The sequence below is a fragment of the Phyllobates terribilis genome, unplaced genomic scaffold (assembly GCF_046119375.1).
Source record: "Phyllobates terribilis strain yellow unplaced genomic scaffold, ASM4611937v1 Scaffold_1__5_contigs__length_1240528914, whole genome shotgun sequence".
Lineage (NCBI taxonomy): Eukaryota > Metazoa > Chordata > Amphibia > Anura > Dendrobatidae > Phyllobates > Phyllobates terribilis.
This window is the reverse complement of record NW_027362761.1, coordinates 758,765,785-758,778,382: the sequence shown is the minus strand read 5'-3', so window position 1 is coordinate 758,778,382 and position 12,598 is coordinate 758,765,785. Positions and strand designations below refer to the sequence as shown.

Genomic DNA, 12,598 nt, shown 5'->3' with positions numbered 1-12,598 from the left:
AGACCTTCAGTAGTCTTCGAAGTTTGCTGGCCACTGTTTGTGATCTGGATATTGGGAGAAGTTGGTAGCGTTTAGAGGGAATGTCAGCAGGTTTTTGCTATATAATCAGAGATCGGCATAACCTAGGGCAATAAATCTTGATTCCAGTGATGGATCACTTACTGGGCTCCTTGGTGTAGTCTTCATATACCTGGTTTGTCTTCTGTAGATGTATCAGAACCAAGTCTTCTGCTCTGTGTATAACCCTGCCCACACCCCTGACTGGCAGCTTTCTGTGCACACAGAGCTGCTATTCAGTGGTGGGTTGCACAGATTTAGCCTGACTGCTGGTCTTGTGAGCTGTAGTCCTGTAGTGTTAATCTCCTGCTCATAAAACACTGTATTGAAACTACAACGCACATCCTAATAAGTGACACATCACTGTAATCAGGCTCTCTTGCCCTATATTATGCTGCCCTCAGATTAAGTGGCAAAAACCAACTGACAGATCCCCTTTAACATCGATCTGGGTTCCACATATCTACACAATGTATTTAAAGTTGACTTTTTGATTTGGGGTTTTGGCCATACCCATTCACACCTTTGGCGATATTCTACTGCTCGCTGACCTTTTTGGTATTTATTGAGTTTACTTATCTTTTACTAATTCACATTTTTTTGCTTAGATACTGTTTATCAATACTGACATCTTACGTAAGGAAGTCAACCCCAGAGCTGGAAACTGCTCTTCAGAAAGTCAATGAGCTCAGAGGTAAGATTTGCCAGCTGTAATCTTCAGAACTAGAACTCCGTATAATGTTTTAATGGCAGTAAAAGATATGTTAAAGTGCAGGATATAGAAAGAGGAAACATTAAAATGTTAAAGCGGTTGTCCAAAATTAGAAAAATATGGCTTCTTGAGTTATACTTAAGCAGATTATCGCCAAATTTAATATATATTTTTTTAATAATTAGTAAAGACAAAAAAGTTGGAAAATGGAAGTTCGTTACCTTTTTTTTTTTTTAATAATAAGAATCTGATAGAAATAAATAAATGAAAACTACAGTATAATGGAAAAGTTTATTTTGAACTGCTGAAAACATTTCACGTGGCTTTTAGCAGATCTCATTACAACAATCCCTTATATACGCTATTAATTTCCTCTGGGGACTTTGAAACAGGGCAGAGAACCTCAGTTGGCCATTCATTTGGATAGTCAGCATGTAATACTATAAGCATTTATTCCAGCCAGAGCATTTTCTGCCGATAACAGCTGGTTCTCTTAGAAACAGGATTGTCCTAATGAGAGAAATCTTTCACGGTTACATGATCGTATAAAGCTCACTGTATCTCATCTAATGATTGTCAAAGGGATTGCACTGCAACCCACGACCAACCACATCCACTGCCAAAAGATCAAAGCTGGCTAGGTTTTTGGTTTGCATGTTGCACTTGACTGTCCCCATAGACATGTAATAGAAGTCATGAGCAACATGCATGCAACCTGTCTGAGATTTGGCTGTTTATTTAGACTAAAAAGTAAGAGGAAGTTGTATACAAGCCACACAAATGGTGTACGTGCAACTTGTTTCATGGACAATGCCATAGTGTAGCCCTAGCCTTTAAGGTAAATCTTCTAATCCAAATATCTGGCTATCCTTATATTGTACCGCTTTGGATTTATACCATATATTCTTCAAACTACCATCCATTAAAGCTTCCTGTGTGTGAATCCTGAATGTACACAGTAGGCAGAGAAAATTGACAAATAACCGAGGCACTAGCACTTCTTTGAAGCACAATAAATGAGGATTTCTTTCACCCCTCTTCCTCAGATAAATATACGAGACATGACCTTAACATACGTTTGCAGAGTTTAAATAGAAATAAAAGGCTCCACAATTGTCAAATTAGCACAGTAGGCATGGTCAATGACACATACGGCGTATTCAGATGTCCCTGTAAATCAGTCCGAGATTGGATGGCTACTGTACCAACTGGCTGTGGCTCTCCTGACTTGGGCATAACGGTCTCCTAGAAATACATGAAGCTGTCATGTTCTGGGTATGTGCACATGTTAAAGAAGTTGTCCGGTATTTTTTTTTTAAATTGCCCAATGTATTCAGCATGTGGGCATAAGTATATTTATAAATACCTTGTGTTGCAGATAATGCCTGTGAGCGGCGCTATTACTGACCGCTCACAGGCATCACGTGACCACGCGCTGACGTCCCGTCTATTGAGGCATGACTCAGCACTGGGGTTCCCGTGGTGTCTGCTGGGTTGTGGGCGGGGTTATTCCCCTGCGTCAAACCCGGCATCCACCGTGCTTTCCCAATGAATGAGGAGAGGGAGAACGCGCGGTGGATGCTGGGTGTGACGTGGGAGGTAACCTTGCCCACAACCCAGCAGCCACCGGTGGAACGCGGAAGAGGGACCCACGGCTGCAGCCTGGACTTGTCGTGACATCAGCGGATGTCCGAGCCGGCTGCAGCCGGGGGTCACGAGATGCCTGTGAGCGGTCAGTAATAGCGCCGCTCACAGGCATTATCTGCAACACAAGGTATTTACAGAGATACTTCTGCCCACATGCTGAATACATTGGGCAACTTAAAAAAAAAAGTACCGGACAACCCCTTCAAGTATCTACTGCAGACATTTCTGCATCAAAAACGTGCCTCATGGCAGAAAAAATGCGGCATTAAAAAAACGCACGTTTTACAGTGTTTTTTGCATGCATTTTATTTGACTTGTTTTTTCCCATTCTTTAGAATGTGTGAAAAATGCAGCAAAAAACACTGACCATATTGAGATGCTACAGATTTGAAACCACTTCAAATCTGCAAGGAAAAAGTGACATGCTTTCCCCCTCCCCTTTCTTTTCTGAGCCCCAGTGTTTTGAAGTTCTCTTTGAAGCTTTTGATCTGATAAATGGTGAGCTTAGGGGCAATCTCACAAGCAGCGCTGCCCTTGTCTGTAAAGCTCTTTTAATGCAAAGCATTATTATTATTATGATTGCACGTTGTAACGCTGGTGGATGTGGACCCACTATGCCACGGGCCAGGCTTACCATGGAGGGGCTTGACTAAGTGACTATAGCCTCTGATGGTGAGGTCACCAGGTACCACTCCAGGGCAGTCTCCTGGTCTGCAGCAGCTAGCCAGATGGTTAGAGAGACGGGTCTGAGGTCAGGGCAGGCCGCACAGGTTCACTGTACATAGCAGAAGTCAGGGGCAGATAGATCAGGGTAAACGAGCGGAGCAGGAGAGACTGAATGAACATGCACAAACGGGAACTAGAGACAAGCTAATACGAATCTAAGGTTAGGCGAGGAGTGGAGGGTGGAGTTGACTGATGTATCACCTGCTGGCCAGTTATAGGCCAGAAAAGAAGATCTCTGCAGGGCAGAGGATACAAATTCCTGCAGAGTTTGGCCATGCCTCCCTATAGCCGGGTGGAGACTTGCTGCAGTAGGCAGAAACAGCAGAGCAGAGTGTTGCACAAGGCAGCTCAGAGTGATGGTCAAGTACTGGGTGGAGCAGGATGGAACACGCGGTGAGTAGGGCGGAGCTTAGAAGGCGTGCAAGTCGCCGGTGTAACACACATACATTCCCTTGGAGGCAACTATGGTTAACAGAAGACAATTACTGTAATTCAAGTAGCTGCTCCCTTTTTAAAACAACCAAGTCTGCTCTTGTCACTTTGTCATGCTGATTGAATTATATCTGCTGTCTTGTCCTTGTTAACACTTTCTCCTGAACTAAGATCACTGAAATTATGTAGCAGGTCATTTTGTGGCAGGCCTGAATTCAGTGGAAATGTTTTTTTGTGATTTTAAGTTAATTTTCATAGCAAGGAATACCTTTTGCAATTTTTTAGAATTTCTCTGATCACTCTTCATAACAATCTACAGTTAATGCAAATTGCCACTATAAAAACTAAAGCAGCAATCTTAGTGAAAAATTAAAACTTTACAAGTTCATTAAACCGCATTTACTATTCTTCTAAAATCCCCTTTTCTCCTAGTACAGGGAGTTGGGAGCAGTTCTTGAATGAAGTTTGTTTTAGTGCTACCTTTTTCAGGGGACATATTATTAGAATATCTCTTTCTATTACTGTTCTCATTAGTCTTCCCTCATGGTACCACCTTATTCTTTTTACAGAAAGTCCGTCATCTCCAGATGCAGTGAGTGCAGAGGAAGCTTTGAAGTACTTGCTGTTCCTTGTGGATGTCAATGAGCTGTACGATCATTCACTTGGAACATATGACTTTAATTTGGTCATTATGGTTGCAGAAAAGTCACAGAAGGTGAATTAACTTTTTTTTTTTATCTGTATGTTGATGGTTAAAGAAAATGATGCAGGTTATAAATGCATTTCACTTTTGCGTGTCACTTTTTTTTGGATGAATGTATACATTTAAGTTAATGTAGATACAATTTCCACTTGCGAAGAACACAATGTAATGTAAATAGGCGTATGTGATGTTTATGGCATAATACATAGTTCTTTACAGAAAGTGGTTTCTATTGTACTTGTTTTGTATTATGGCATGGTTGTACTTGTAGATATGAAAAACATCTCTACTATAGACTGCCTAGGCCAGTGATGGGGAACCTTTTAGAGACCGAGTGCCCAAACTGCAATCCAAAACCCACTTATTTATCGCCAAGTGCCAACACGGCAATTTAACCTAAATATAGAGGTTTTACTGATACAAACAACTGATACAAAGAGCAGGTGAGCGCAGTATAGAGCAGCCACAGGAAGGAGCAGGGGTCTGAGACTGCAGAAATAAAGAATGTGCTCACCCCCATCTTGGTATATGCCCCCATCCTTGTATATATGCTGGCCTCCCCCCATCCTTGTGTATATATGCTGCCCTCCCCCATCCTTGTATATATGTTGCCCTGCCCTCATCCTTGTATATATGCTGCCCTCCCCTCATTCTTATATATATGCCCCCCCAAACCATGCATATATGCTCTCCCCCCCCCAGTCCATGCATATATGCTCTCCCCCCCCCAGTCCATGCATATATGCTCTCTCCCCCAGTCCATGCATATATTCTCCCCCCCCCAGTCCATGTATATATGCTCCCTCCCCCAGTCCTTGTATATATGCTCCCCCCAGCCTGCTAGCGCCCCTATTAGTCGCATATTAAAAAAAAAAAAAAAAACATAATAAACACTCCTACTCGCCTTCCTTCTTCTCCCGCGCAGCGTCCTCTCCTGTTGCCGGCAGTTGATTCCAGCATCCTAGCGATGGGGCGCATGACGTTACTGCCATGCGCCCAGTCGCTTGTACGCTGACGTCAGCTGCTGGTCTCTGATTGGCCAGCAGTGTGTATTGCGGCGCACGGGCCTGGCAAGTTCGTTCTCTGCAATACACTTCAGCTAGATGTGCGTCCGAGAGTACATCTAGCTGAAGTAGCGGGGCTGGTGTCGGCACTCGGCGGGCTCAGAGTTAGCACCCGCCGGGCCCGATCCAGTAGCGCAAGTGCTGCGGCGATGGCGCGCGTGCCCCCTCTGGCACGCATGCCATAGGTTCGCCAGCACTGGCTTAGGCCATGCCCTTCTAAACACTAACAACTTCAGGCTGTTCAATATGAAGCAGTTACTTCTATAAAGGACATATTTACCCCATTGTCAAATTAATCCAGTGCTGGAGTAATGATGTAGTTTACAACTCTGTCCTCCCTGCATTCCTGATGTGGAGTTGTTATTTAAATTAAATGGTCCTAAAACTATTGATGTGGCATTGTGGTTGATTGTCATCCAGTATTTCATGTATTATTTCCATTGGATATTTTTCATTCACTAATTTAATATATTTATTACAAAGGAAACATCCTTCATTTCTGTTGTAAGTGCTGTCCTCTTGAGTTGCTGTACAGGAAATCTCCAAAACTCAGGCTTGGTGACACTTGAGCTGAAATCTCAGCAATCTAGTAAACCAAAATTAAGTATATATATATATATATATATATATATATATATATATATTATTACCTAAAATGAATTTACTTTAATTTATTTTTATTTTGTCATAGGACCCAAAAGAATATCTTCCATTCCTCAACACGCTAAAGAAAATGGAAACTAATTATCAAAGATTCACCATTGACAAGCACTTGAAACGATATAAAAAAGCTCTGGAACATCTTAGCAAATGTGGTAAGTAATGTGTACTTTATGATCTCAGACAAATAAGAAACCCCTGAACTGCACCACAATAATTTGGTTGCAATTAAGGAAGCTGACACTAAATTCTGGAAATTTCTCTCCCTAACCTAAATAACTATTAAAAAAGGAGAAATAGGCTATTATTTTCAATATTTTAATCCCCATTTAATTTGAATTATTACAATTTATTGGTAGTTACTCCCATTTAGCTAGGTTAAGGTTAAATAAATGGTATACACTCAATGTTGAGTATAGTACACTTGACAAATCCTATTTCTTGGGCTTTTGAGGTGTGAAATGTATTATGAATATATCTCTATAACGAACAATCATCTTGTTACCACAGGACAAGAGCATTTTATAGAGTTTCTAAACTTGGTCAAAGATCAAAATCTCTACACTGAAGCCCTAAAACTTCATCCTGTCGGATCTAGTGAATATAAAGTGAGTAACGTATCTTTAAAGAATTTATACATTCATGGCCAATAGTTTTGAGGCTGACACAAATATTGTTTCCAGAAAGTTGTCTGCTTCATTGTTTTTAGATCTTTTAGACAGATGTTTCTATTGTTACTGAAGTAAAATTATAAGCATTTCATAAACTCTCCCAAGCCAACTAGGCTCTGCTTCACTGGAGCTAGTGAAATGAGCCTCTCAGCCTGTCAGGGTTGTGGGCGAGTGTGGTGCCACGTCAGTGAATGAGTGGGCCTCCTCTTCTCACTCCCTGGTGCCTCCCTGTACCCTTGTGGACAGGGGGTGTCTGTGCATAACTGTATCAATCTCACCTTACGCATCCCTTGGGGGTGTGGAACGTCACGTTGATGCAAAGGGCAGATCCGTACCACGTGCTTCGTCTGACGTAATTGTAGCGTCAGGCGGGGTGTGAATCCTTCACAAGTGGTGGCAACAGCGAAATTATGTGTGGTCTCACTGTTGCCATTTCTTCACAAACTATCCTTCCTCTGCATCACAGAATCCTGGCTCACCCCCTCTGACACAGCTATTCCAGCTGCACTTTCCTGTGGTGGATTCCATCTTTCCCACACACCCCGCTCCAACGGCAAGCATGGCGGAGGAGTTGGTATCCTCCTGTCAGATAACTGCTCCTTCTCCCCAATTCCACTGCCGCCCTCTGTTACTTTCCCCTCTTTCGAGGCACACTGTGTGCGCATCAACTCCCTCTGCAACCTCCAACTGGCTGTCATTTACCGCCCCCCAGGGCCAGCCACCACTTTCTTTGACCACTTCACCACCTGGCTGCTTCACTTCCTTTCCCCTGACATACCCACTATCATCATGGGCGACTTCAACATTCCCATTGACACTTCTCTCTCATCTGTCTCTAAGCTTCTATCCCTCACTTCCTCCTTCATCCTTGCTCAATGGTCTTCCACAGCCACTAACAAAGATGGCCACACTCTGGACCTCATCTTCACCCACCTCTGTTCCCTGTCTAGCCTCTCTAACTCACCTCGGACTCTATCTGACCACAACCTACTCACATTCTCTTCCCTCTCCTCCCCAGGTGCACAATCCCCACTTCACAAACTTGCATACCCTTGCAGAAATCTCAAACACCTCGACCTACACTCATTCTCTGAATACCTCCTCCCTCTTACAGACATAACACCGCAACAGCTGCAACTCTCAATTCGGTCGCCCCCCTCACACATACCAAAGCTCGCAAAATCAACAGGCAGCCCTGGCACACCAGCCTGACTAAAGACCGGAGGCGGGCCTACAGGGTTGCTGAGCGGAGATGGAAAAAGTCCCACTCCCAACGAGCACTTCATCACATTCAAACAGTCCCTCACTACTTTTCAAGTCCACACTCACTGCTGCAAAACAAACCTACTTCTCATCTCTCATATCCTCCCTGTCACAGAACCCTAAACAGCTATTCAACACTTTCAATTCTCTCCTCTGTCCCCTGCGCCTCCTCCCTCTCCTCTCATCTCAGCCGAGGACTTTGCCTCATTCTTCAAGCAGAAGATTGATACCATCAGACACAGCTTTTCCAAAAGTCCCTACAGCCCCTTCCCATATATACTCAATCCTCCGCCTCCAAAACCAGCTTCTCCGCCATTACGGAAGATCAGCTTTCCTCCTTACTCTCCAAGTTACACCTCCCCACCTGTGAACTTGACCCTATCCCGTCCCACCTCATCCGTAACCTTGCTGCAGTCTTCATCCCAACTCTAACCCACCTCTTCAACCTGTCACTAACAACTGTTGTCTTCCCCTCATGCTTCAAACATGCCTCAATCTGTCATCTGCCATTGACACAGTGGACCATTCCCTCTTACTACAGACTCTCTCTCATCTCTTGGCATCACAGACGTGGCCCTATCTTGGATCTCCTCATACTTAACAGACAGGACCTTAAGTGTTTCTCACTCTCACACACCACCTCCTCACCTCGACCCCTATCTGTCAGTGTCTCCCAAGGTTCAGTCCTGGGACCTCTGCTCTTCTCAATTTACACCCTCGGCCTGGGACAGCTCATAGAGTCTCACGGCTTTCAGTATCATCTATATGCTGACGACACACAGATTTACCTCTCTGGACCTGATATGAACTCCTTACTAACCAGAATCCCACAATGTCTGTCCGCTAAATTATCCTTCTCTGCTAGATTTCTAAATGTTAATATGGATAAAACTGAATTCATCATCTTTCCCTCATCACACTCAGCCCCTCCATCTGACCTATCCATGAAAATCAATGGCTGTCCACTTTCCCCAGTCCCACAAGCTTGCTGCCTTGGAGTAACCCTGGACTCTAACCTCTCTTTCAAACCGCATATCCAAGCCCTTTCCACTTCCTGCCAACTCCAACTCAAAAATATCTCCCGGATCCGCACATTCCTCAACCACGAATCTGCAAAAAACACTAGTGCCCTCATCTCCCGCCTTGACTACTGCAACCTCCTGCTCTGTGCCCTCCCTTCCAACAATCTTGCACCCCTCCAATCTAAACTCTGCTACCCGACTAATCCACCTGTCGTCGTCGTCGTCCCCCCCCGCTATTCCCCAGCCTCTCCTCTCTGTCAAACGCTTCACTAGGTCCCCATTGCCCAGAGACTCCAGTTCAAAACCCTAACCATGGCATATAAAGGCATCAACAACCTATCTCCTCCATACATCTGTGACCTAGTCTCCCGGTACATACAGTAGGTACGGAAAGTATTCTGACCCCTTTAAATTTTTCACTCTTTGTTTCATTGCAGCCATTTGGTAAATTCTAAAGTTCATTTTTTTCTCATTAAAGTACACTCTACACCCCATCTTGACTGAAAAAAAACAGAAATGTAGAAATTTTTGAAAATTTATTAAGAAAGAAAAACTGAAATATCACATGGTCATAAGTATTCCGACCCTTTGCTCGGTATTGAGTAGAAGCAACCTTTTGAGCTAGTACAGCCATGAGTCTTCTTGGGAATGATGCAACAAATTTTTCACACCTGGATTTGGGGATCCTCTGCCATTCTTCCTTGCAGATCCTTTCCAGTTCCTTCAGGTTGGATGGTGAACGTTGGTGGACTGCCATTTTCAGGTCTCTCCAGAGATGCTCAATTGGGTTTAGGTCAGGGCTCTGGCTGGGCCAGTCAAGAATGGTCACAGGGTTGTTCTGAAGCCACTCCTTTGTTGTTTTAGCTGTGTGCTTAGGGTCATTGTCTTGTTGGAAGGTGAACCTTTGGCCAAGTCTGAGGTCCAGAGCACTCTGGAAGAGGTTTTCATCCTGGATATCTCTGTACTTGGCCGCATTCATGTTTTCTTCATGGCAGCGTTCATGTTTCCTTCAGTTGCAACCAGTCTTCCTGTCCCTGCAGCTGAAAAACATCCCCATAGCATGATGCTGCCACCACCATGTTTCACAGTTGGGATTCTGTTGGGCAGGTGATGAGCAGTGTCTGGTTTTCTCCACACATACCGCTTAGAATGATCACCAAAAAGTTCTATCTTTGTCTTATCAGACCAGAGAACCCCACAGTGATCCTGGGGTTCTTCTTTACCTCTCTCACCAAGGCTCTTCTCCCATAATTGCTCAGTTTGGCTGGACGGCCAGGTCTAGGAAGACTTCTGGTGGTCCCAAACGTCTTCCATTTAAGGATTATGGAGACCACTGTGTTCTTAGGAACCTTGAGTAATGCAGAAATTCTTTTAGAACCTTGGCCAGATCTGTGCCTTGCCACAATTCTGTCTGAGCTCCTTGGGCAGTTCCTTTGAGCTCATTCTCATTTGGTCTGACATGCACTGTGAGATGTGAGGTCTTATATAGACAGGTGTGTGCCTTTCCAAATCAAGTCCTATCAGTTTAATTAAACACAGCTGGACTCCAATGAAGGAGTAGAACCATCTCAAGGAGGATCACAAAGAAATGGACAGCATGTGACTTAAATATGAGTGTCTGAGCAAAGGGTCTGAATACTTATGACCATGTGATATTTCAGTTTTTCTTTTTTAATAAATTTGCAAACATTTCTACATTTCTGTTTTTTTTCAGTCAAGATGGGGTGCAGAGTGTACTTTAATGAGAAAAAAAATGAACTTTTTAAAATTTACCAAATGGCTGCAATGAAACAAAGAGTGAAAAATGTAAAGGGGTCTGAATACTTTCCGTACCCACTGTACCTACACGCCACCTACGATCCTCACAAGATCTCCTTCTCTACTCCCCTCTAATCTCCTCTTCCCACAATCGCATACAAGATTTCTCCCGTGCATCTCCTCTACTCTGGAACGCTCTACCCCAAAGCATCAGACTCTCGCCTACCTTGGAAACCTTCAAAAGGAACCTAAAGACCCACCTCGTCCGACAAACCTACAACCTGCAGTAACCACCGCTCCACCACACCGCTGCACAACCAGCTCTGCCCTCACCTACTGTATCCTCACCAATCCCTTGTAGATTGTGAGCCCTCGCAGGCAGGGTCCTCTCTCCTTCTGTCCCAGTTTGCCGTTGCGTTTTTGTTCAAGATTATTGTAAGTGTTTTTGCTATGTATACCCCCTTTTTCACATGTAAAGCGCCATGGAATAAATGGCGCTATAATAAATAATACATGTTTAAACTTTTTTTTGACAAATACATCAAGTTTATGCAAAGACTTAACATTTACAGTTTTGACCCTTATTTTTCAAGACTTATGGAATTTGTCCTGGCAAATGGCTATCCGCTTCTGCACCAAATACTGACTGATGGCAACCCATTCTTCCCTAATCAGTGCTTGGAGTTTAGCAGAATTTCTGTGGTTTTGTTTGTCCACCGGCTTTTTGAGGATTGACCACAAATTTTTAATAGTGTCAAGATCTGGGGAGTTTCCTGGCCCTGGAACCAAAATTTCTATGTTTGTTCAGTGAGCCACTTGGCTACACTTTTGCTTTGTGATATGGTGCTCCATCATGCTGGAAAAAAGCATTGTTCATCACCAAATTGCTCCTGGATTGTTGGGAGAAGTTGTTCTTGGAGGATGTTTAGATGGCATTCTTTTTTCATGACCGTGTTCTGAGGCAAAATTGTGAGTTAACCCATTTCCTTGGATGAAAATTAACCCCATACAGGAAATGGTCTCAGGATGTTTTACTTAGGGCATGACACAGGACTCTCGGTAGCGCTCATCTTTTTGTCGCTAGACATTTTTTATTCGAGATGTCCCAAACAGTCTGAAGTGGGATATATAAGAGAAAATAACACTTAACCAGTCCTCTGCAGTCCACTTACTGTATTTCCTACAGAATGTCAGTCTGTTCTTGATATTTTTCTTGGAGATCAGTAGCTCCTTTGCTGCTCTTCTTGACACAAGGCCAGCCTCCAATAGCATTCGGCTCATTGTGCGTGCAAACGCCATGATGCCTGCTTGCTGCCATTCCTGAGCAAGCTCTGCACCGGTGTACATCCTATCCCATAGCTGAATCCTCTTTAGGAGACATCCTGTCACTTGCTGGATTTTCTTGAGCACCATGAAGCCTTCTTCTCAGCAATTGGACCTCTCTTTTTGAAGTTATAAGGGTTTTTGTGATCAAGATAATTTTCATGGCAGACGGTTTCAAAATCTTTGTCCACAACTATATTTTTATCTGCATAATTTAGAGTTGTGGTCGACATTATTGGCAGCCCTAAATGTTACATACACCATGTAATATATCATATTCATATTTGTGGCACAGAAAAGCACAAAACCCAAAAAGAACCAAATTTAAAAAAAAGTCAGGAAAAAATTATGCAAAATTGAAAACCATGCCAGAACACAATAATGGCACCCTTTGTTCACTTTAAAACAAAGGGCCAAAACTGATTACTGTATTTTTTGGACTATAAGACTGACTTTTTTCTCCAAAATTTTGGAGGAAAATAGATGGGGGTGTCTTACAGTTCGGATTTACAGTCTGGGTGTGGAGGGAGCAGCTACAGAGGAGCGGGGCACAGGTGGCC

The 12,598-nt window shown here is 43.5% G+C and overlaps 1 protein-coding gene across 1 annotated transcript in view; it reads left to right on the top strand.

Moving 5' to 3' along the window:
- ELP1 (elongator acetyltransferase complex subunit 1) overlaps positions 1-12,598 on the top strand; it is a 128,468-nt gene that overhangs the window by 73,061 nt on the left and 42,809 nt on the right. The window contains exons 24-27 of the mRNA XM_073636918.1: positions 666-751; positions 4,144-4,289; positions 6,033-6,156; positions 6,512-6,609. Of these exons, the coding sequence (XP_073493019.1) occupies positions 666-751; positions 4,144-4,289; positions 6,033-6,156; positions 6,512-6,609 (454 nt within the window). The remainder of the gene's footprint in view (positions 1-665; positions 752-4,143; positions 4,290-6,032; positions 6,157-6,511; positions 6,610-12,598) is intronic.